General features: G+C 41.2%; 2 protein-coding genes across 3 annotated transcripts in view; both read left to right on the plus strand.

Moving 5' to 3' along the window:
• Positions 1-11,298: 11,298 nt before the first annotated feature.
• Positions 11,299-19,051, plus strand: dkk3b (dickkopf WNT signaling pathway inhibitor 3b). Its single transcript, XM_031730372.2, has 7 exons — positions 11,299-11,628; positions 12,230-12,355; positions 12,521-12,601; positions 16,412-16,504; positions 18,134-18,278; positions 18,566-18,716; positions 18,810-19,051. Exons 1-7 carry the CDS (start codon positions 11,434-11,436, stop codon positions 18,829-18,831), a joined length of 813 nt encoding a protein of 270 aa, XP_031586232.1. The 5' UTR covers positions 11,299-11,433; the 3' UTR covers positions 18,832-19,051.
• Positions 19,052-23,985: 4,934 nt separating this feature from the next.
• arntl1a (aryl hydrocarbon receptor nuclear translocator-like 1a) overlaps positions 23,986-25,811 on the plus strand; it is a 37,507-nt gene continuing 35,681 nt past the window's right edge. Inside the window, exon 1 of one of the 2 annotated variants that reach the window (XM_031730368.2) lies at positions 23,986-24,125. The gene's annotated coding sequence lies outside the window, so the exon portion shown is untranslated. Of the gene's footprint in view, positions 24,126-24,290; positions 24,448-25,811 lie in introns of those variants that run through there. The other variant, XM_031730369.2, reaches the window with a different exon arrangement.

Consider the following 25,811-nt stretch of genomic DNA (forward strand, 5'->3'; position numbering starts at 1 on the left):
AACGAAACATAATGTTCCAGAAGTGTTCTGTTGGATTTAGGACAGGCGTCTGAGGGCCACTCAGTGATAGTAATTCCTTGACCCTCCAGGACTTGGATTTATACTCTTGCCACACACAAAAAAAATCAAAAAAGAAAAAGAGCTTGGGGAATGTAGCGGGTAAAAGCCACCGAGTGTTCGCTAAGGGCCTCTATACGACTTGTGCAAACTTTCAGGCCCAAAGCTCTTACAGGAACGAGCCCAGAATAAACGGGACAAGAGGGTCAATATCAGTCAAATATGTCAAAATTTATTATTTTAAAAGAAAACACAAGGGGTTTGTAAAAGGCCTAAAACATCAAAATAGAGAAAAAGTCACTAACGACTGCAGTATAGTTTTATTGGTGCAACCTGCCAGCAATGCAGCTATCACCTGAGGGCTTGCTCTACCCCGGTGGTCCCAGATGCTCGTTACTTTAAAAGAAAGAAATCCACCCCAAATAAATACGAGCCCAACAGAACACTTATCGCATGCACTAAGTGTTTTAGTCCAGGCAATAATCGGTGGCACTAAAATCACTCTTAATAAAACTTGTTCACAGCAAATCCACACGGAGCACCTCTAAAAGACCTAATTCCCCTAAGGTAAGAGCCCAGCTCAGGGATTGCACGTTGCCCGACTAATATTGCACCAACCCAGTAGAAATAAAAACAAACCCAGCATAAAAAACAAACAGTTTTAAAAGGTGACCCTACTAAAACCAAAAACGCAACAAAAAGAGGAGGAGGAAAAAACAGTGACAAATTCACATGTGCAGCCTGTCCTGCAGGAGGCAATACAATATAAATTAGATTATAGTGCATAAATATACTTTTTTTAATGTCAAATATATTAAGTTAACATACCTCCAGCAGACAACTGTGTTTGCTGCACACCTGGCTTATCTTGGCTTGTCTTCTAAAAATCACTACTAAAAACATAAAATACAATAAACATCAAATACATTTCAACAAATGTAAAAAGAACTAAAAGAAAAACAGCCTGTACCTCGAACCTCTGCTGTAGAGGTTTAAAACAACTGTTTGTGTAGCAGACAATTAAAACTTCTCAGGCTCTTCACCTACTCACACAACCATTGTTCACAGCCGCTCGTCAGTGGGAATGAAGAGCACCTGCTGCTACTTCCTCTTTTATATCCTCCATTGGGTCCCCTGGGTCCTAAAGCCTTCCCCATTACAATTGCCCCCGTTTTGAAAGGTCACCGTCCCGGTGACCACTTACTGCCAGGGCCTAAATACATTTTGGGGCAAAACATTATGGACAAAAGAGCTCTGTGAATCACTAGTGAGAACAGCAACAGTCTGATTTACTGACCGTGGGAGATTAAAGGGGTTAGAATGCTTTCCTGCTGTACTTCTTTTAGGCCGCCCCTGAACTGTTCCTGAGTCTTGCTCTAAAACATTCTCCCTATTATCAATCCCACTTTCCTCTGCCTGTTCTGGAACTATGGACACAGGGTTCAAGTTGCTCGAGTCTATGCTCCTAGTTTCACTAGCAGGCTCTGGAACAGATACCGAAGGGAGCTGATCTTGGGGTTGGTGTGGAACAAGGGCGAGTACAACTCCATCAGCCTCACTGTCATCTGGTGTATCTGATGTTGACTGCCGGGGTGACTCAACTACCAGCCCTGGGTCAGAGGGAGGATATTCGTCTGGAGCAGGTGCTACAATACCTGAGGGTATTACTCTCAACTCTGCCCGATTTAAGTTCTTGTCTGGACCTGAACGATCTCTAGGGCGTATTTTGTAAACCCTGCCATCTTTGTCCATACTCTGCACAACAACATACACCATAGGATCCCAGGCATCGTGGATCTTATGGCGGCCTAAAGGATGACTTTTCCGATAAACCAGAGTACCTGGGGAGAGAAGGAAGTAACTGTTGGCTGAAAATGTTTATTTCTCCTCTCTGCAGCTTGTTGGAGTTGTTCTTTCGCATGCACATAAACTGAACTTAGACGTTGTTTATGCTCCTCTACCCACTCCTGCGCAGATCTAGACATAGGTTCTGACTGGGAGGCCCCCAGTAAGAAGTCAACGGGCAACTGGGGCTTCTGACCAAACATAAGCTCATAAGGTGAAAAGTCGGTGGACTGATGTTCTGTGGTATTATAAGCATACAATACCTGTGGCAAGTATTGGGGCCACTTTCTTTTTTTTTATCAGGAGGGAGCGTGCGCAACAGATCATGGAGTGTTCTGTTAAATCTCTCACATTGTCCATTGCCCTCAGGATGATATGGTGTGGTCCTGCTTTTGTCTATGCCATACAGGTGGCACAGACGTTTCAGCAAGTCTCCCTCAAAGCTCTTTCCTGATCACTATGGATACGCTTAGGGACCCCATAGATATAAAACCATTTTTCAGTTAATACCCGTGCCACTGTACTTGCCCGTTGATCTACTGTAGGGTATGCTTGAGAGAACTGTGAAAATACGTCGGTGACCACAAGTACATTCTCACGCCCATCACTAGACTTGTCCAAAACACTGAAATCAATGGCGATGATTTCCAGGGGTTTAGAAGCCACCAGTTCCCCCCTGAATGTACGAACTTTTGGTTTCACAGCCTTTGCCAAGACACAACGATCGCACTCCTGACAATATTTCTCAATGTCACGTGCCATAAAGGGCCAAAACACCTTTCTCTCACCAGGCTGGTAGTGCGTCCAATGCCTTGATGCCCATGATCATCATGTAAACTTCTCAGGACCTCTGTTTGCAAGCACTGGGGTAGCAACAGTTGAAACAAAACTTGGCCATCACCAGGTGTCTGAACTTGACGATACAAGACACCTTCCTTCAACTTGATTCTGGGCCACTGTTGCACCAACTTTCTCACTCCCTTACTTACGTTACCCATTTCCTGCTTGGTAGGCAGCCTCCCTCTTTCCCAATACTGTGAAAAAGGGCCAATTACCGGGTCAGCAGCTTGAAGGGATATTAGATCAGCTTTAGGTCGGGATGGAAAGGCAGCTATGGCTCTACACGTAGCGGCAACAGCATTTCCCAGTTGTCCTACATCTGTCTGATCTTGCACTTCCTGTGGAACCTTCAACCCTGGAAGCAGGCCAGATGGACTCTGTGGATGCAGTTGCCGTGACAAAGCATCAGCGTTGCGATTGCTGGGACCTGGCCTATATTTGATCTCAAAGTTGAACACAGCTAGTTCTGAGGCCCATCGCTGCTCTACGGCTCCCAATTTAGCAGTCTGCAAGTAGCTAAGGGGATTGTTATCCGTGAACACAACAAACTCATTTCCCAACAAATATTCACGGAATTTTTGAGTGACAGCCCATTTTAGTGCCAAGAATTCCAACTTCCTAGAACTATAATTAGACATATTCCTTTCACTAGGTCGCAGGCCCCGGCTAGCAAAAGCAACTGGCCGTCTCTTTCCTTCTTGCTCCTGAGATAAAACTGCCCCTAAACCTGCCTGGCTAGCATCTATCTCAAGGACAAAAGGTTTAGCAAAATCTGCATATGCCAATACTGGGGCACTAACCAGCAGCCTTTTTAGTGTTTGGAATGCATTCTCACATTCCTCACTCCAAAGATGACACATTGCCCCACTGGCACCACTTCTACGTTTCTTCTTGGTACCTCCCAACTCGCCCACCAGCCGGTGAAGCGGGGCAGCATACTTGGCAAAACCTCTAACAAAACGCCGATAGTATGAGGCAAATCCCAAAAATGACTGTAGCTCTGTACAAGTAGTTGGTCGTGCCCACTCAGCCACTGCACTAATCTTAGAAGGGTCAGTCGCCACCCCAGAAGCAGATATTACATGCCCGAGGTATTGAACCTCCGGCTGGAAAAAGTGACACTTCTCCAGCTTCAACTTTAGATTGTGCTCTTTGAGGCGTGTTAAGACCAGGTCAAGACGCTCCAGATGCTGCTCAAAGGAGGATGAAAACACAACAATATCATCCAGGTACAATAAAAGGGACTGGAAACTTTGATCCCCAAAAATCCGCTCCATTAGCCTCTGAAAGGTGCTAGGGGCATTACAGAGCCCAAATGGCATTCGATTGAATTCGAAAAGACCAAAAGGGGTACAGAAAGCAGTCTTAGCTTTGTCCTTCTCAGCCACTGGTACTTGATTATACCCACTTGCAAGGTCCAATGTAGAGAACCACTGTGCTCCCGTCAGGGCATCTAATGACTCCTCAATCACGGGTAATGGGTAAGCATCTTTCCGTGTCTTGGCATTAAGCAAACGGTAATCGACACACAGCCTAATCTCTCCATTTTTCTTGAAAACCACAACAATCGGAGACGAATAAGGGCTACTGCTTGGACGCACTACCCCCCAATCCAACAAATCTTTAATATGGGCTTTCACTTGTTCATACTGAGAGGGTGGAAGTCGGCGATACCTCTGTCGCACTGGGGCATCATCCATTAAAGGGATCTCATGTTCCACCAACGTGGTACATCCTAAGTCTCCCTCCCCATGGCTGAAAACTGAGCAATGCTTCTGCAAAAGTGACACTCCCTGTTGTGACTGTTCATTGGTTAAGTTAGGCCATGAGAGCTTGGAAAAATCAAGGGGCAGATGTGCCTGTACAGTCACTTCGTGCATCATTATCTGCATCGTGGGATCATCAGACTCTTCAATGATGACAGAGTCCGAAGATGATGGCGGGTCAACCACATGCAATTCACCTAATTGTGTACAGGGCGGTAACCAAACATCCTCAATTCCCACATTAACCACCGGAATCTCAACAACACCCTGCTCAACAGAAAGGAGGGCCGGGGAAACCAAGATGCCCCCTGGAAGGGGATTACCTGTCGCTATGGGCTCCAGGAGCACTGACGGAAGGTTAATGTTAGCAGCAGAGGGGCAGCTAGTACGTATCCATTTCAACGAACCAGCAGGGACACAAACCGCTCGACCGTGGGAATGAAGAGCACCTGCTGCTACTTCCTCTTTTATATCCTCCATTGGGTCCCCTGGGTCCTAAAGCCTTCCCCATTACAGGAAGAGTAAAGAAACACCAATAAATAAACCAGATAAATATACACATATGGCTGGAGGATGTGTGCATGAAAAGCTATTCAAGACTCAGAGAAGTAAGGCTGCAGTGTTGACTGTGCCAGTCCCTTGCACACTGTGCACCTAAAGGTAATTTTTTTACACCTGGAACTGTGATTCTGATTGGGTCATGGAAAGTCTTCTCAGAAGCCTGTGGAAATATTCCTGAGAAATTGTTCCAGTCGCTGCTAACGAGAGAGAGGCTACAGGAAATATCAGTGAACATATCCGCCATCATCATGGAGGACTAACTAGCAGATCACAGAATGTGAGACTGGGCGGTGGTCTGTCTGATGTGCAGTGCAGGAGTCTGTACTGTCGCCATTCCTGTTCACCTTGTACACCTCAGACTTTCATTACAGCGCCCGGGCATGCCAACTAAAGAGATAATATGACAAAGTGTTGGAGTGCTTGGAAGTATTAGTGATGGGCATAAGGAAGCTAAGGAAGAGTACAGAGCATTAGTAGGTGATTTGTGGAGTTGCCTGAGAGGAATCATCTGGTTATGTGTGTGAATAAAAACAGAGACGATGACTGACTTCAGCAGGAAGAGGACAGCTCCATGACCTGTGTCTATCCTGACACAGGATGTTGATGTAATGTTTGAGTACAAGCACTGAGGCCTCCACATCAACAACTGACTGAACTGCAACACCAACACAGACACTGTGTATTTCCTATTAAGCTGAGAGTCGTGTGTGTGCAGTAAAATTGAGATTTTAGCTGGTGACACTGTGGGCTCTCGTCTCTCTTTCTCTTCTCTCCTCTTAAAGCAGCCAGTGCTCTGAAACTTCTAAAGCTCTGCAGAAAGCCTTGAGAACTGTTGCTCAGCACCACTTAAAAAAATAGAAGAACGTGTGACTCCTTAGAAGCACAATATCAGGAAAAGAGGGGTGTCTTCAGACATTTGGACACTAATCTCTGTCATATGTGGTCATTGTTAAGTAATAATAATAAGAACTTTATTTATAAAGCGCTTTCAAACAAAGTGCTGTACAACTATTTGAAACTAAAAAGATAAATAAATAAAAGCGATACATGGCAATACAAGTAAAAAACAGAATACAAGTAAAACAGTAAGAATTTAAACAGTAAGAATTTAAAAACTAAAAGCCATAGAATTAAGACATGTAGGACAGGGTGAACAAATGTGTCTTCAACTTAGTTTTAAAAACCTCCACAGAGCATGCCTGCCTAATATCTTGAGGGAGGTTGTTCGAAAGGAACGGGGCAGGAAAAGAAAAAGCACACACTCCAATTGTCTTCTTTCTGGCTCTAGGAACCTTTAGAAGGCCAGAGTCCTGAGATCGTAGAGCACGGGATGGAACATAAAGGTGTAAAAGGTCGGAGAGGTATGAAGGTGCCAATCCGTTTAAAGCCTTGTAGGTGAGCAGCAGGACCTTAAAATCTGCTGAACCTGACAAGGTTGCCAATGAAGAGATCTCAGTACAGGGGTAATGTGCTTGAATTTCCCAGTTCTTGTTAGCAGCTGCATTTTGCACCATCTGTAGACCTTTAAAACTTTTCTGTGGTAGCCCAGAAAGAAGAGCATTACAATAATCAATACGTGAAGACACAAATGCATGGACAAGAACCTCTGCAGTGTCGCTTGACAAAACTTGTCTGATTCTGGCTATTTTTCTCAAATGATAAAAGGCGGTCTTTGTTATCTCTTTTACATGAGACTCGAAAGAGAGCATCATGTCGAACCACACGCCCAAGTTTTTTACCTTGTCCCTGCAATTTATGACACTGTCATCAATTTTCAAGATGAAATTTTGGGACAAGTGCTGAAATTTTTGTGGCCCAATGACCATCAACTCTGTCTTATCAGTATAAGTAAGTTAGTAAGTAGGTAAGTAAGTAATATACCAATAATCAGATAGCTTTATATTTCTAAATATAAAAATTTGGTGAATCTGATCAAACAGATATTAAGTAAAAGAGAAATGCAAACAAGTTTTGCAAGTTTTCCCTAAACAAAATGTACAAAAATGGGCTGATATCAGACAGAGTGGCCATCTGATTACACTCTGACTTTGATACTTCGACCAAGGAAACAAGAAAAGATAAGAAAACAGCAAAATATGCCACTCTGATACCTGATTTTTGTGTTTGTCTTTTACATAAATAAAGGAAGAAGGAAGAAATCAGTGCACGAAGAAAACAAAAATCCTCAGAATTCAGGAAATGAAGTGTTTGAAGGTCAAAGTTTCCTGGGGGATGTCCAAAAGCTATGCTCATGCTTCCCTATTCTGCCTGCACACTACAGAGAAAACAGGTTAGCTCAGTTGTATGTACCGAAACCCAGAGCTAAACCAGCACTCTTAAGCTGAAATAATACAAAAGGGCCCCATGTTAAATTAACAAGGACGTAATACTAGATCATCAGAAGCAAGCTGGGTGGACAAACTAGTTTAACAGAGACCTGTTTCATTCTGGATGAATGCTGAAAGAGTAGTGTTCCTGGATTTACTTAAGCTCTAATTTTACTCATAAACTACATTATTAAAGATATACCTTGTATACTTAAAGTACAAAAATTAGAAGCTAAATGTACAGAATCACAGACAACAGGCTCCACATGCAAGAACGGAGCATAGGCAGTCTTAACGAAAGAGAAGGATCTGAATTTTTTTTCCATACTTTACACAATATAAGCCAAGAGTTTACAGAAAGGCTTACATCTGCAATATCCATTTTCCTGAAAGAATCAAAATCTAGGTAGAACATATGGAGGCTGGGATCCTGGTGTGTGTGTGTGGAGAGGTTTGGAGATATCTCATTTATTTGTGGAAAAACACGGGCTCTTAATGTGGAAGTCAAAGACCTTTTTGTTTTCTATAGTTGTGCTCTTGGCATGTAAGAGCTCAGCATCAGTCCACGGTATGATCATGTGGGGATCAGCCTCTTCCTTAGCATTTTCCCAGTGTGGGTGGTTTGGTGGGTGTATGTGTGTGAAAGAGTGTTACGTGCTGCCAAACAGAAAGCAGGCAACATTTCGCCCTCTGGTGTTCACGGCTGTATTTGGACTTCATTCCAACTGAGTGCTGCTCAATGAAAAGTACATAGATAGATGTGAGAAAAGATCACAAAGTATTAAGGTACTAGTGATTTTTTTACTTAAATATTTGGATTCTCTTTGTATTACATAGTGTTATCATGTAAAAATATACAAAACATATTGCATAAATGCATGCATATGCAATAAAATTAACAAGCCTAAAACCCCTGATTATTTTATTTCATTTCACCGAACAATATGTATACATCACACTTATTTGCATATCTGAACGTGTATATCAAACACATCATGTTGTTGCATTCACATTTTGGCATGGTGATGCTGCTAATCCATTTTTATGCCACTTTCATTGCACAAAACAGGTGTTTCTCTGTTCTTTTGTGTTACACTGGTATCTCTCTTTTGAATACAATTACACTGTGCTTTATATTTCAATTTGCACCCCATGCAGATGAGCTAAAGTTAGAGGGCGGGACAACAATTGGTTCAAAGAAGGTATATCTTTAGTATCATATGTAGCAGTTTTTACATGAGCGCAGTGGCTTCTCTCTCTGTTATGACAAAAATATGTAGCATAGAGCCAGTTTCATGTACTACTGTATGAGGGCACAGGGTTCAAAATGTGCTTGAAAATCATTAATTCATCAATTTATCATCAATTACTGACTTCATACTCTTAATCACTTTCGGATCAAATGGAGAGTCTCCCTTGGAAATGTAGCTAATAAATCTTGAAAAACAGTTACTTTTACTGGAAGTTAAGAACTAGGATGAAGCGATGACTTCAGAACTGAGCTATACACGTGCTTTCAGTGACGCCAACTCTTAGCTCACTTAGTTACTTTAGTTTCATGGAGATATTATCTTATCGTTAACCATATTACTGTGCCAACACAGTATATTGCTGCCAAACAGACCTATCGGATCTGCTGAGGTACGTGTCCCTGCAGCATGAAGCTACATTTCTGAGAAAGTGTATGCTAGGCTGAGGCTTCCATGGGTGGGCAATTCATTCTCCCAAGGGGCCCCATGAGAAACTAGGACTGTTGTGGAGGGCTGCACCAATATACTGAACTTAGTTCTGCTCATTATTGCTTAGGCTATGCTGTAGTGTATAGAGTTAAGATGAAGCTTTCTATTTCTACGCAGTTTTGCTGAGCCATGACTTCATGTTGTAGCTATGTACTGTCACCAGGGGACAGTATCAGACAATATTTCCAGCCACCTGTTTCTGTTCTTATTGGCTCTAGCTTAGCTCCTACCTCAGAGAAAACAGAAGTCGTAGCATACAAAGAACTTTTAATGAAAGAGTGAAGTTTGCAGTAAACTTTAAAATACTTTAAAGACTAAATTTTTACATACAAAAAACTTACAGTGTTCACAAGTGATGTACGCCGTACCCCTCTGGACACAGCATGTCCATCCATTCTCTTCCACTTATCCAATTCAGGGTCGCTGGGGGGCTCGAGCCTATCCCGGCTGTCTGAGAGCAAGAGGCAGGATACACTGGATAGGGTGCCAGTTTGTCGCAGGGCTAACACATAGAGACAGACCACACAGCATATGTCTGTACGATATTCAAACGTGTTTCATATTTCTGCAAGTAAGATTGGAGTCACTGTAGCCGCAGCTGCTGTTATGCTACCTACCGGTAACCATGTGAAACTCACAAACAGTACTCCTTCCAACAGTACGTGTTTGGTCTTTATTGGTGAACGGCTGTGGAATTTGACTTTGAAATTGGATGATGCTTTTTTAATATACCCTGTACAATCAGACAGTCACATTATTGTACTGACATATGTGCACAACTGAGGTTCACAGTTGTTTCAGGACTTGTAAAGTTGTGAAACATCATGTGTAATGTGCAAAAGAATAATCTGACCAGGAAGTTGTTCTTTTAAATCTCATTTTGGGGGCAGAGTCACCAAATATTTAACCACCAGACGAAAAATAAGGCTCTCAGACACCTGGAGTTGATCCAAGATGGCAGCCAGGTTGTGAAACTTGCTTCTCTGGTCGAACCCCAAGCATCATTTAGAGTGGGTTCAGTCAGCTCAGGTGGCTAAGGTGGGTAACCCAGAATACAGACTGATCTAAAAGCAGTAAGAACAAGGACTCCAGCAGTAGGAAACACAGGAGAAACAGGAACTCATACAAGATACACACCAGGGAGTAGTAACTTTCAAAAATGCAAGGCAAGACTAAACAACTGTAACTAAAAGATGCCATAACCATTTGAATATGTGAACTGTATAGGAGAGAACAGAGAGGGATATTTTAAGAAAAGGTAAGCTTTTCTTAAAATACACAGTCCAACAGGTAAAATCTAAAACCCACAAACAAGAGACTTACACATGCAAGGACAAAGACGGGAGTAACACAGGACTATATATACAAACAGGACTGATTAGACAACAGGACACGGGAGGAATCACCTGACAGCACATGATAACAGTCAGGGAAACACGGGAAGACAGAGACCGGAAGTAAAACTAACCTTCAACATTAAACAGGAAGTAACCAAAACATAATAAAAGACATGAAAAGTTGCAGACAAAAGAACACAAGGGGACTAAAACCTACTACTGCTACTACTACTACTACTACTACTAATAATAATAATAATGATAATAATAATAATAAGGACATTAACCCAAAATCACAATACTAAAACTCATCAGGGTAATCAGATTAAACCAGAACCAACACTCAGAAATAAACAAAAAACCTCAAATTAAACCTCATAAACTCAGGAGACTAAGTATCCATGCTACACAGTATCAGTAATCAAACATGGAGTTGCTCTTCATCACATAAATATAACTAAAATAAAATCTTGTTTTCTGTAGGATTGTGCAAAAGAGTCCAAACTTTGTCTAGATTTTCAAAAGAACGGGCAGACCTTCACTAAAGCTGTTTGACATGATGTGTATTTCTTGCTGTCAGCTCCTCTGAAGTGACCGGTGATTAAGCGCAGGCCTACGTGGGAACTTGCCTCTGCAGATCACATCTGGCATTCGTCTGTCAGCCTTTTCTTCTGTTTGTTTTACAGTCCGGTTCACATTTATGTCTTTATAAAGGCCACTCGCCTGTGTTTGACGTTTAAATCACGAAATGCAGCGTGAACTTTTTCCACCCCATTAAACCTGATCCTGCTAATACCCCCCTTCTCCCCTCCTCCTCTTCCTTCTCCTCCCCACCACCGCTGCTGCTGCTGCTCCTCATACTTTCCAAATAAAACGGATCCAGCTGTGTAGAGCTGTGCGCCCTGCGTGCGTCACACCCGTGTGCTGCTCGGTAGACAGACTAGGTGGAAGAGAAGGAAAGATGTCCGGCATCGCGCAGCTGTCGGTGTTCCGGGGTTTGTGCTTTCTGTGGGCAGCCGTCGGGACGGCGAGGAGCGGGACCTTGTTCCCGCGAGACAGCCTGGAGCGGGGTCCGGTCAGCCTGAACGATATGTTCCGAGAGGTAGAGGAGTTGATGGAGGACACTCAGCACATACTGGAGGAGGCAGTGGACCAGGTTGGCGTCATATTTTATCCATTCATATAAAGCCAGTGCTGACTGGCAGAGAAATTCAATTTGTTCACATTAAAGTAAATACGCGACAGTTTTATTAGAAAGCAGGGGGATAAAAAGTGTTTCAAATTGTTTTAATGCTCAGTTTACTTTTAGCAGACACATAGTTTCCGTGTCTGCTTTAAATCTGGCCCACGCCATGCTGAGTACCACCGTCACTCATCATGATAGTATTTGCTTAAAATAGTGATTTCCCGGCCAGACTCTCAGTTCAATAAAAGAAAAGGGAATACAGAAGAGCTCCTGCAAGAACTTCATACAAACAGCTTTTTCTGGACAGCCTTCAGTACCTTGTGTTTGTTATTTTCCTTCCCAAGAATTGAATTTCAGCAGGTCCGATACATTTCCTGATGTCAGTGAGGGTCTGGTTTTCATCATTTCTGGGCTACTGGGAGGTTTCCCCTTTGCATCAAGCAGAGAATGCAAACTATCCATTCTTATAGCCCCCTTAAGGATTCATATTTTCAAAAATATGAACAATAGATGTACAGTGTAACATATGCTGCTCCTTATGTAAGATTTATCCTAATGTTCCTTCTGACAGATCACTACAGAGAGTGCAAAATCCTCTTCAGGCTCACTGGAGCTGGGTCCTAGCTACCACAATGAGACTACGATGGTGATAAAGAACGGAGAGAAAGCAGTTAAGGTGCTAGACAGAACTGACAAGGTAGGGATTCACTCATCACAGTGTAACTTTCACATACAAGCATTCACTTCATACTCCCCAATGTCTGAGTGGGTTTAAGAATAATTGGTCAGAAAAGAAAAGTTGTTTTTCGTCCCCGGGTCTGATACAGTATTTCACCCCCTTACAACCCCTTCCTTTTTATAGGATACTAACAACAAAACTGGAGAGACTCATTTGTCCCATGTTCATATGGAGATCTCCAGCCAGTGGAACAACATGAATCATGTGAGTCTTTTACCTCTTGTCCTTGATCCAGACCTAAACCTAAACCAAGTTTTAAACAAGGTTTTGGCTTTTTCTTCTGTGTCCACATTTTCCCGATGCTGCCATGAAGCTGCTGTTTTTATGTGAGTCAGTATTTTGTACTGAGATTAATAGTTTAACATTTTGGCTTGTATGAAGTTGGGATTCTGGAAATATTTTGGAGAGAAACACAAAATCCAGCTCACTTAGTTTCAGACCTCTTTTCAAAACAATGGAAAGTTTACAGGCTGACTTTTGGAAACAGATAACAGCTCAAGCTTCTTCTTTTTTTTTCATCACATTCCAGTAAGAATCTGTCAGTATTATTTTAAATATTTATCAGCTTTTAGAGTGCTTGATTTCAGTGTGATGTTTCCAGAGATCCATTTTCCTTCAGTTTGGTAAATATTCCACATTTGTAAGACGAGACAGAGAGAAGGAGAGGTTTTTGAAACTATGGGACCATTGTATTAATACGTTTTTTAAAATTAAGGATGATCTCATCCAGCAAAGAAACCTACCATATACTTTTCATAGTTTTTGCCAAGAGGAGGCCAGCTTGGATTGAGGTTGCTGTTACTGCTTGCTGTCTGCTCCGTACTTTACGGCGGTGGTTTTGATCTTTTTCTTTCCTGGCAGCTGTACAGATGGTGGTTATGTTAATAGAGGAAAAAATGCCAAGGAAGCAAGGAAGATTGTAAGCCAAAAAGCTCCACATTTCTAAAGAAAAAACGAAAGTAAAACAAACAACTAACGCCATATGTATTTAACCTTATTTGTTAAGTCACAGTAAAGTAAGTTAATGGCATGGCACTGTTGCTGCTTCAGAAAAAAAATTTAGTCAGCGCATGGGGAGGTGAAAAAAAAGCATATGTAAGCTAAAATGTGGAAATGTTTGGTTAAAATGTGGATGCTTTTTGGATGAGTGCAGGCAGTCTGTGAGTAATGTGATTTAAGTGACTAGAGGGTCTAGATAATTTCCTACAGCACTGCTGTCCATAACAATTGTCAGTCAAATGCCTTGTTGTTGCAACAAAGCGTTGCAGACAACTGTGGCTACTACATTTCAGCTGTTGCGTTAAGTGTCCCGTATTTTGCTCATTTGTGGTTTCATAACTTTATTTTAGTGGTCTGTGCTCTTTTTACCCTGATTCTGCATACCTCCATTTTAGCTGCTGCATTTTCTGATGGGTTACCTTAGCCCAGCTAAGACCCGGGCTTGGCATGAGTTCTCTACCTAACTCGTTAGGTAGCAGTGTAGCATTCTTAGAAAATGTCAGTTGCCAATAAAACTGCAAGGCATGTGCTCACTCTTTGTTCAGGCTTTGCTTGTGAGTGTGCTGAAAGAGCTGCTAGGCGGGTAGCGTGCCTTTGTGTCGCCTTGTAAGATAGAGAAGTAATGAGAAGACTAGAGCTGCCACGATTAGTCGACTAGTCACGATTACGTCGACTATCAAAATCGTCGACGACTGATTTAATAGTCGACGCGTCGTTTAAAGCTTTGTAAGATCACAAAAGACGCAGGAATAAGTAGTAGGATTTAAAAGTGTAATAACGGACTGAAACAGAAGATGGCAGCAGTGCATGTACAAGGATGCCAGCTGCCGTTAAACCCCAAGAAGAAGAAGCTGTGTCCCAGAATTCATAGTGCGCCCAGCGCAGTTGTCAACAATGGCGGCAGCTAGTTAGTTTTAATATTACTCTTATTATTCTTTCTGGGTCACAAAATAAACGTTTAACATATTTTCAAGCTGTAAGTTTTACGTCCAATCGATGCATGATCTGATTAGTCGACTAATCGCAAAAATAATCGGTGACTAGTCGACTATCAAAATAATCGTTTGTGGCAGCCCTAGAGAAGACTAAAAACAAGTTGTATTAAGCTGTGTGAGAGAATAACTGAGCACTTCAGACAAACCTAGGATTGTTTCTCTGTTGTCAGACATTTATATTTGGTGGTATTTCTGGGACCTCCCCGCCATTTCAAAATCATACGTGGAAAGCCTAAGAGGAGGGGGAACAGCAGCAAGATCCTCCTACTGTTATGATTTAACCGAAGCAGGACGGGACACAGGACAAGCAGTTGACAAGGTTTACTGACCAATTCATAATGTGCAGTGGAGTTTTCAGAGACAAAGACAGAGAGGAGAAACATTGTAGGAGAGTGCCCAAACAAACAAGCAGACTCGAGAGCAAAAGAATAAAATACTGTGTGGAATGGCTGACACACAAGGAGGAGATCTGGAGCACAGCACAATTCTAAGGTATTAACTTGAAAACACTTGGAAAAATTAACACTAAAGAGTCTGAATTATATTATAAACAATCTGCAGAGTGTAGGTGGAAGAGCTGGCGCCGTGGTGGATGGGTCAAGTGCACAATCCAGGGAACCAGTGATAACAGTTGGGTAGCCATGGCTCTGGGAAACACACAAACGTACACAAATGCAGGGAGAGAAAGGTCAACACTGCAGGCGAGCAGGAATCGCCCACAGAACAAAGCGGACAACCGACATGGATTGGTTCAAGTCAGAAATAGCACGACCAGGCTGAACAATATGGGCTGGTGGTGGGTGACAAAGCAGCTTGCAGCAAAATAGCACGCTCCTATAAGACTTGCTAACAGGATGAGCAGAATAGAATCTGCTAAGATGCCAGCTGATGAGAGCTGGTATCTGAAATGTGCTGCACTTGACTCCCCGACCTGCAAAAAATAACAGGTGATTTCCAAGCTTTGCAACAGATTTTATTTCCTCAGAAAAATACAAAGAAGAAAACCCCAAAAAAGGATGATAGGGGAACTTCAAAAGTCATCCATTTCTCACAAATAAAACCAGGACTCTGTAATGTGTGATTAATGTCTAACCTTTTAGCTTCATTTGACCTGTTTTCCTGCATTGACGAGGTAGAAACACAGACAGTAAAAACACTTTCGGTAAGAAAACTGAAATCTAAATTTACAGTGGGAAAGGAGGTCTGGTTTAAAGATGTTCTTTGTTTGGTTCCTGTGTTAAACTTTCACAGGCCACACTTTCAAAGATAAATCAGAGAAATCCACCCATGTGGCTGGGATTGTTTTTGGCATGCACTGTTTCCTCTCACCACTGGAAACAAGTCAAACTAAATCTCAAATATCTCATTAGCATAAAGACTTGCTGACTTCTTCTGCTGGAAAATCCACCCTTAAAAGCGCACTTTTAAGCATGCACAACATTTGTCACTTTGTTGCATGGTGTACCCGGTGTTCCTGCAACAAACTCACAGTTAGCATCATTTAACAACAAGTTTATAATATTTCCAGCTTGGCCTTAAAAGCCCAGATTGTTTTAGACATTAAAAAAAAGTGTTTTATCTTAAGCACTGTTTCTTTCTGGGAGTCATCCTGGAAAGGGCACATATTTGAAGATCATTTCTTTACCTTCAACATGCTGGAGTCCAAATCAAGCGTAGAGGACAGAAGGAGGGGAGACTCTAGAGACCCAGCCCTTCTGTTACATTCAGATGCCACTGATGTTGTCCTTAATGCAGTTTCCATGGAGATAGACCCAGCAGATACCGGGAAGTCATTATGTGGGGGTGCAGTGGAATAACGTACGACTGTTATTGTGATACAGGCAAATAGCACTCAGCTACACTGAATTCTGTTTGGCTTAGTGCTTCTTGATAATGATGACTGTTGTGAGATGAGATTATTTTCAAGATGCATGAATTTCTTATCGAAAACTATAATAAATACTTCTGTTCAGTTCGTCATCACTTAATATATTTGTAATTCATTTTTCTCATCCCACAGGAATGCATGGTGGACGAGGACTGTGGCAACCTGAAATACTGCCTGTATGAGATAGAGAACTCCAAATGCCTTCCCTGTATCCTGACAGATATGGTGGGGAGACAGTCAGTGTTGTCTTTTGTGGTTGCTATGAGCTACAATAATCAGTGTCTTTGCTTCAAGTACAGCATCACTAGTCACCATGAACCCACAGACAATTATCACTGAGCTCCACACTTCCCCTCTACTCGTTGTATCGCCTTTCAGCTGTTTTTGGGTAACAGCTTTCCAGCTACAGTACAGTGTGACTGGCTGCATGTAAAAGTAATCACCATAAATTAACCTGGTGGTTTCTGGACTGTCAGTCCCATCGGTCTGAAAGCTCACCTTTAGCCTCCATGTTGTTTTTGTTGAGCTACAAAGGAATTTGGGCTAAAAGAGTGGAGTACAAGTTTATCAGTTATGCTTGAAAGTTTGAATAGTGGATGCATCCATAAATGGTTTGGATGATAAGTGCAAACAGACTAATAAAATACTAGAACTTCACTCACCGATAGGAGCTCCGCCATTGAGAGGTTCAGTTCAGTCACTCAGATTAGCAGTGCTAATACCTGTCAGTCAAAGAGACAACATGGCTAACTTTATGTCTCAACAAAATACATACAGGGAAAAAAATTGAAAAATCACAAACAAACAGTTGGTATCTATGAGGAACATCCACAGAGGCTAGTTCTGTTCCAAGCTGTAAACATCCTTTATAATGCTGTTAAGTTGGACGTTTTAAAATGGGAGTATATGTGTCATGGTCCGGAGTCAGTGCCTCTGTATTTATATTTGTGATTATTAATATTCATTGTTTTAGTTTTTCTAGTGTTTAGATGTTACTGTACCTCCCTTGTGTCACTTGTGTTACCTCTTGACATCCTTGACTCTATGTTTGTGTATTTCCTGTTTTACTTTGACAGTCTGTGTCCTGCGTCAGTGTATTCTGTTTTCCTTCCTACCTGTCTCGTCTTGTCTGATTAGTCACAACTGTGTTCCTCACCTGTTTGCCATTTCCCTCTGTGTGCATATATAGTGTGATCCTCGTTGGATCGTCTGCTTGTTCTTCATGTTCTTTTGTTTAGCTTCTCCCAGTTTAGGTTTTGTTAGTGTTTTCAGTTCCCCCTCCGTTAAGTGCTTTGCAGTGTTTTTTACAGCCACCAATGAAAGGCTCACTTTCAGTTTAAACCTCCACCTATTCCTCTGTTTGTCTGCGCTTGGGTCTGCACCTCTCATCTCCACACAGTCTATCCTTGCAAACCGTGACAATATGGGGACTTATATAGTTGAAGCCTCAAGCTGCCAATAGAGGAACTGCAATTTCTGCAGTTTTTTTATTAGAAATTACAAAAGTATTTAGATCATTTACATAATACAATCCATAATCTTGGTTAAGTAATGGTACCAACGTTTCTGAAATAAATGATGTATACTACAATGTGCAACATTTGCTCCTAAAATATAGTAGAGTAGAAGCGGAAAGTAGCATAACATAGAAATACCACCCCATGCCCCCCTCTGAACACACCCCTGGATTTGAAAATGTTCAAAAGTAACATAAGTGACATAAAAATGCATTAAGCAAAAAAGTGTCCTTACTTTATGCCGTGATGTAATGCTACTACATGAATCCAAAAGGATGCACATGACTACTTATACTTTTTTTTTTTTAAACATTTCTGATTGTGTGTCCTCACATAGCCCTGCAACAAGGATGAGGAGTGCTGCTCTGATCAGATGTGTGTTTGGGGCCAGTGCACAGTGAACGCCACCAGTGGAACAGAGGGAACCATCTGTCAGAGTCAGAGTGACTGCAGGCCACATCTCTGCTGTGCTTTCCAACTAGGTAAGCTTCGTCTGGGTTTGAACACCAGAGAGACTACCTTAAAGTGCCTAATTGGATCTGTTTGCTATTTTAAAGCAACCTGTAACATGTTATTATCTCAACCTGTAACCAGTTCTAAATGTTTGGTGACAGAATTTAGGAATCAAACATAGTCCAAGACTAACAAAATCAGAACGGGGATAGTCTAATTGGGACCCTGTGATTTGGACTGAGCAATCAATGACTTAGAAGGTTCAGTAAAGTCAGTTTTAAACTTCATGTATTTTTCTCTCTGCTGCTTCCATCAGAGCTTTTGTTTCCAGTATGTAACCCCAAACCGGGCAAGGGGGAGTCCTGTCTAAGCCACCCCAACCTGCTAATGGACATGCTAGCCTGGGACCAGGAGGGTCCCCGTGACCACTGCCCCTGTGCCGATGACCTTCAGTGCCAGCCTCATGGGTGAGACCAAACACAGCAGCACACGTTTACAGTGAAAAAAGAGCAAGTGTAAATTTTTTTGCTTGAAATTCACATTTTTCTCTTTTCTTGCAGCCGTGGATCTGTGTGTGGATAACAGTACTGGAGGTTTACAGTGCAGCAGAGTTAGAATAAAATGACCTTAATGATCCAAAGAAGGACGTCTCTGCTGATCAACAGCTGCTGAAAGTCCAGGCTGTTGCTTCAGGATTGAACTTGCACTCACTGTATTATTTATGCCTTACTGCCAGTGTGTATTATATATATATATAAAACAACAATAAAAGACTTGTTTTCAGCTTTGAGAACCAAGGAAAGCACCTTCTGTTATTTACTGGTGAACTTATTTTTGGTTTGTAAGCAGTGAACACTAGAGGGCAAACTTTTACACATTTAAAAAACTTGGTGGGTAGCTCTTTTTGTAATGACCTTGACCTTAGTGGAAACTATTAAAGGTCAAGGAAAGGTGTGAAGGAGAATTGATAAGGAGGAGAATCAGTGAATCTGACTGCTTGTAAACTAGGCTCCTTAACGTTGTGATATCTGCTGTGTTGAAGCTACAAAGTCCAGAAGATGGACTACAAAATGCACATCGTACTTCACCCTGACTTTCTTACCCATATTATTTCATGCAAGTCATATAAAAAAGAACCAGAGGTGAAAAATATCACTTACAAATTCAAAAAGTTGGATCCTTTTCAGGGTCCTGGGGGGTGCTGGAGCCTATCCCAGCTGTCTTAGGGCAAGAGGCAGGGTACACCCTGGACAGGTAACAAGTCTGTAGCAGGCAACCAATCGCACTCACATTCACTCCTGCATTCACACCTATGGGCAATTTAATGGTTTCCAGTTAACCTATCCCCACAAACTGCATGTCTTTGGACTGTGGGAGGAAGCCGGGGGGAACAAATAAAATAGATCCTGTTTTTGTTTTTAGGTTTGTTTGTTTTTTTGAGGAGGGGGGGGCGGGGGGTCCTGCTGGGAAGGGGATCCAGTATAACTCCTTTCTGCATGACTGAAGAAAAATTCCTTCCACTCATCTCTTATCGAGTTCAGGCTGGAGGTTGGCAAAACAAACAAATGCACATAAAAAAATGGAAATTAAACTATAGTTAACTTTAAACAGTTATATAGCTCATAATCTGGATATAAATCTATGTTCTTCATGCAACTCAATAGCTGGATATGAAGCAGATGTTATTACAGCCGAATAATCAACAGGCTGTTGATCAGGTTATGACATAAAATATACATAATAATAGATAAATAAATATACAACAAATATACAAAATATATATAAATATACATAAAATATAAAATGTAATTTTAATTAACATTTACATGAGTTTTGTCAGTCCTTTTGATAGTTTGTTTTCATTAAGATCTGATGGTGTGTTACTATTAATTATGGATTTAGAAAATTCCAACTGTTGTAATGCATTTGTATGAACAAGATATAATAGTGTAATAAATTGTCAGTGTGATAACATATGATACAGCAGAGGGGGCAAAAGCGCAGACATTTGTCACGTACGTAAAGGAAAAGATGTGTTAAAAATACTCTGGCAAAAGTGGAAGTACTAATTCATCTTCTTCAAGAGTAAAAAGTTTATTTTAAATTTAAAAAAACAAAACTCAACTTAAACATCTGTTATATAAAACACGACCAAAGAAAAATAAAGGGAATTTAAAAAAGATATATCTATATTTGCTCTTGCCTACATTGTAGAGCGGCGACTCATACACACCTAAAAACATCGGTTGTAGCGGTGCAACATGGGCAAAACAATTACAAAGAAAGATGTCACGCTTTCCATTTGTGAGCACTTCATCTGTAAGTAGAGCAATATCACCACCTGCTGGTGCTCACAGTCAGACACACATGTCTCACTTTTCCTCTGACCTCATTATAGAAACACTAGAACAGCGGTCCCCAACCCTTTTTGCGCCACGGACCGGTTTATGTCCAACAATATTTTTGCTGACCGGTCTTTAAAGTGTCGCGGATAAATATAACAAAATAAAAACAAAGAAGGTTTATTCATAACACACGTGAAAAGACCCAGTTAACGGAAACCGAATTAATGATTAAAGCGTTAAAAAAAAAACCCCAACCCCCCCCCCCAAAACCCCCAAACCCCGATAAAAACCGATAAAAACCCTGAAAACCATAAATTTCACACCCGAGCTTAAACTATCGCAGCCCGGTACCAAAGGACTTATGGACCGTTTTTTAAATCTTCGTACTGTATTTAATAAATGCAAAATGAAGTAAAATCACTAAATAAGGCAATATTTTAATTAGAAAAAAAGTGCATTTATGTCAAGTCTTTTAATTGACCCGTTTCCTTACATTATATTATTAAACTGTTTCAAAACCCAAATTACTTGAACCCCCAAATACTTACTGGTGAAAACTTCTTTGATTGCTGATGCCAAATCATAATATTACATAAAGGGGAAAAAATAACACTGTTTCTTATTTAATGCTCAAGATTACAAAATTGCTAAAAAACTTCTTTCTTTTTTTTTTAAATAGCCAAACAGTGCTACATGGATCAAAAATACCACTACAACTCTAATCATGAAGAAGAGGAGCGTTGAAACTGATTAATAGATAAGTCATTTTGAGTCAAACCTGAGCCCACTTCTGTTTGCAGCTATTTAGCTTTAGCTAATATTGATTTTAGTCTAAACTCTAACACATATGTACAACAGTTACATTTACATCTGCAACACAAGAATTTCACTTGTGCTTGAGTATTGCTATTTTAAATCCAGAACAAACCTGAAATCATCCACCAAATCTTTCTAATAGAGTTGTCTAGTGTCTAACCAGTTTTGATGTTTTGGTCTCCCTGTCTTTGGTTGAACTTTTTTCCATCAGGATTTGGCAGTCACTGAACAAAGCAGGGGAGACAGCACAAACTGCATTGCAGCAGAAGCAGTAGCTGCATAGCTGGCCCCTGGTTTGTTCCCTGTTTTGGCCTTTAAAAAAAGAAAATGAAGGTATCCAGTAATATCTGAAAATAGGCTTTTTATTCCCTTTAAAAAAAAAAAGTTAGAATGTGTCACAGCTTTTCACCTTAAATTGATTTCATACCACTGTCAGTACTATATATCACTTTAATTTCCCCTTCAGGTTTATATCTAAGTTTATATCCTATTCTAATGCTTTTAGTATGAAAGCCTCTCTCATCTGCTGTTGATGAATTGTATGAAGGTGGTCGACTGATTGGATGGCATAAACTACACAGGCATTTGAGATCATGTCTGAGGGTTCTCTGTGAGTAGAAGAATACGTGAAAGTTAATGTTTCTCATTCCATTCAAACTGTTTTTGGTAGAAAATATAAATGTAGTTTTGCAACAACATGCATTATTATCTAAATTGGTGCATGTGTCTGCTATCACAAATACCCCAGAGCATGTAGTTCATCCTATACAGGAAAAATAAGAGACAATAAATAAATCATCCATGCCATCAACACACAGCACTGTAAGAGTGTAATTACTGACTCCTTCTTCACAGTCAAGACAACCTGTTGTTAGACTGGCTGTCTCCATCAGTCTCTATGTCTGTGTCTCTGTAGGCTGTAGTTTACCTCTGCAGGCTGTTTCTCCAGGCTTTCTGATTCTCATTTTTTCCAAGTATTTTTGATGTATTTGTTAATTATGTTATGATTCTTTTAGTACAGTTCTGTTATGAAGTCAAACAGTAATGTTTTAAAACTGACGTAACAAGCAAGAGGCAGATCTGACTGAGAAACTCAAGCAGAGGTATACTGCACACTCACAGGTTACCAGCATGGGAATTGTACAGTAAAGCCCTCTTCGTTTACAAAATGAACACCTTAAATTTAACTTAAATTTAGCTTAACACTAGTGATTGAGCTTATGATGTCACCAGGAATGTGTTTCAACTTCTATACAGCTTTCTTTTTATAACCCCACTTGTCGCCCTCTGCTGGCCATAAAAAAGAATGCAAGTATAATGGACTTTGCATTCTCTTCTCGCAGCCTCGGTTCCCTTTGGTGTAAATCTCCAGAAGTCTGGAGATGAGTTTCTGTTTCCACTGAAAACCCTTCAGCATAGAAACCTCACATTTGTCTAGACTGTGTTTCCTGTACCCTCTGTCCTACTTGCACGTCATCTTCAAGAATGTCTTAATTCCAGAAAATAGTTATTCCATATTAAATTAACTACTTCTGAAAGGTGGGTTGTATAGTGTATATAGTATATGTTATATATGGGTCCAGCTTTTTTTTTTTTTTTTTTTTTTTGACCTTCATAACTTTTGAAGAACAGGAGATATCCACCTGAAAAAAGCCACAATCTTCTTTTGCACAATTAGTTTCATTATCATAGTTTCAAGTAACAATGCTGCACCAACTTAATGTCTGTGATTTAGAGTAAGAGGAACAATCAGTGGTATACTGAGTCCCATATCATTCCCTAATTCGTTACTGGACCAAATGCACTTTGGGAATTGAAATGTCCTTCAAAATGTGTAATGAAATGTGTTTTCGGATTACGGTGAGAAGAACGGAGGAGAGAGGAGGCAGAAATGAGAGAAATAAGAAAATCCCTTATGTTAAGTAATTCCTTTTGTTCTGTTCCCCTCTTTTGCTGTCTCTTGCTCACCTTTTCCATCTGCATTTTGGTCTGGTGTCTGGACTCCAGGATCTACAAACTTTGTTTCAATAAAATTTATTTCAGGCTGTTAAGAAAGACCAAAGTAACAAAACACCTCAGAACCAAATAATTGAAATGAAGCGTCGTGATAAACAAACAAGAAAAATTGAGTCATAAATTTCCATTTGTGATTGTGGAACTTGAGAAGGACTTGATATGTTCAAGTTAAGCCACCGTCTTAAGCAAATATTTCTGTAGTAAATGAAAATTTCAGAGAAAAAACAACTAAATAAAAATTACATTTATGTTTTTTTCTAGAATGATTACAAATTATTAGATTAAATGGGATTTTTCTGAACACTAGTTACGGAGCAGAATAACCTCGAGGACAACCTGTGAAATGAGAAGAGAGGTTAGGTTCGTCACGGAGTGGGAGGGCGCAGTGGACGGATTGGACTCGGGCCTACGGCTCACACACAGCTAGCGTCTGCATTCCCTTCATCTCCGACCGTCATTGGCTAACGAGCACGTCGGTCATTGTTTCCCAGCCTCAACTCGCGTCTGATTGGCTGAAGGGACACCTACGACGGTAGGGCAAACGCTATTGGTTGAAAAACTAGGTTAGTGGTCCGACAGGCATGACGGTGAAGAGAAACTGGGTCACCGATTGAAAATCGTTTATGTCACACTTCTGTGTGTTGCTATTACATATTACCAGCGACGTTCAATGGATGGATTAGTCCCCCTGGATCTTTTGTAAGTATAACACAAGGACGAGGATATGTTTGTCGACGCCGCGTCTGTGTGACTTTGCTGGGCTTCAGTCTATGATGGATATCGTCGATGTTTTCCCAGCGCTGTGGTCATGTCAGTGTGGTTTTCTAGAGCAGGAGGAGGGACTTTAGCTTTGCTGGCCAAGTCTTGACAGTTAGTAGCTAGCAGGGAGCTGTATGCTAATGTTAGCAGACGGGGCAGAAATGCCGTTATGGTCAAAAAGTGCGGAAAACGCCTTTAGTTTGTCGGGGTTGGTTTAAGTGGTGCCAGGACTCGCCCGGACTTGGAGGAAGCTCGGGCGTAGGTAAGTGCCGGTCAGTGGCTTTCAGTTTATTAACTGAACGTGACCCAAGTGAGTAAAGCTCCAGCGCTAGCACACTAGCTGTGTAAAACGGGCCTTGGTGGGTATCCTCAGCAGCATCCATCCTGCTCCTGTAACTTCAAAGCCTCCATTGCTCGTCTCTTTAAAAGGCCTCAACGTTACTGTGCCATTCTTCTATTTATTTGGAGACCTGTGCTTGTTTTAAGTATCGCGACGGTGTATGCACTTGCTGTGGAAATGTGGCCACCGCTAGGTGTCTCTGCTGTGGTTGATCAAAGGCTATTTGATTGGGTTGTGGTTATACTGTGCATATAATTCGTGTATTATTTAAGCAGGAGGATATGGGGTGTGATAGATAATATAAAATCCGAAACAAAACCTAACCAAACCGCTTGAAAGCTGAGTGAGTGACGATTGTGATGATTTTAGTTGTTTGTTGTTACACATCATAGGCATCATAAAGGGTGGACGTGGCTTAATAGTGAAACCAGTGCAGAAGGCCGTTAAACCTTCATTCTTTCTAATGAGCACCAGAGGGCGATACCTGTGGTTGTAGAAAAGCCTTCCTGTCCTGTATAAGTCTATGGGAAAACAGCCCTCTGCCCTGACATCAATAAACCCTTTCCTCATGTGTTTATGGGCCCAGCAACTCATTTCAGGTCACATTGAGTAAGACGTGAAATCCGTTTTCTAATGTACTGTCTTTATTAGAGACAGACAGGAGGATTAGGTGTTAGCCATGAGCATGCAGGTCTCCTTGCATGTCATACCTGGTTTCAGAATACCAAGGCGGGTCCTGCTGAGCACCAGCTGGTTTTGACTGGGAGGATATGAAATGGGCTTGAGCAGGATAGGAAACAGTTGGTTGTCACTGTTGATTCATCATCTGAGTCACTCTCACCACACTGAAGCCTTTTTTTAGTACACAGGGTTTATGGATCTATTTGGGGATACTTCATATGAAACCTTTGGACATTGTGTAAGGGCAGTTTGCTGTTAATTTTATTTCTTTTTTTTTGCTGGATTACTGTCTTGTGTGTTATTTTGACAGCTGAACCTTGTGTTTTTGTAGTTTCTCATGCCTGCCTTGAGTAGATTATCCATTAACTGTTTCACCACATGAAAGGCACTTGCTGTGAACTTCAGACTGTGTCTTTGTTTTTGTTTCTAGCCAGGTAGCAACCTACATCGGATCTTATCAGTACGGATATATGTAGCCACAAAGACATTTTTACAGCAGACATTTGTTGTGATGACTCAGAAGGGTTGCAGTTAACCGTCCTGTTGATCATGAAGGCCAAATGACAAACCTATGGTTTCTATGAGGAAACTGCATAATATAAAAC

This window comes from Oreochromis aureus, linkage group 7, assembly GCF_013358895.1.
Source record: "Oreochromis aureus strain Israel breed Guangdong linkage group 7, ZZ_aureus, whole genome shotgun sequence".
NCBI classification, from domain to species: Eukaryota; Metazoa; Chordata; class Actinopteri; order Cichliformes; family Cichlidae; genus Oreochromis; species Oreochromis aureus.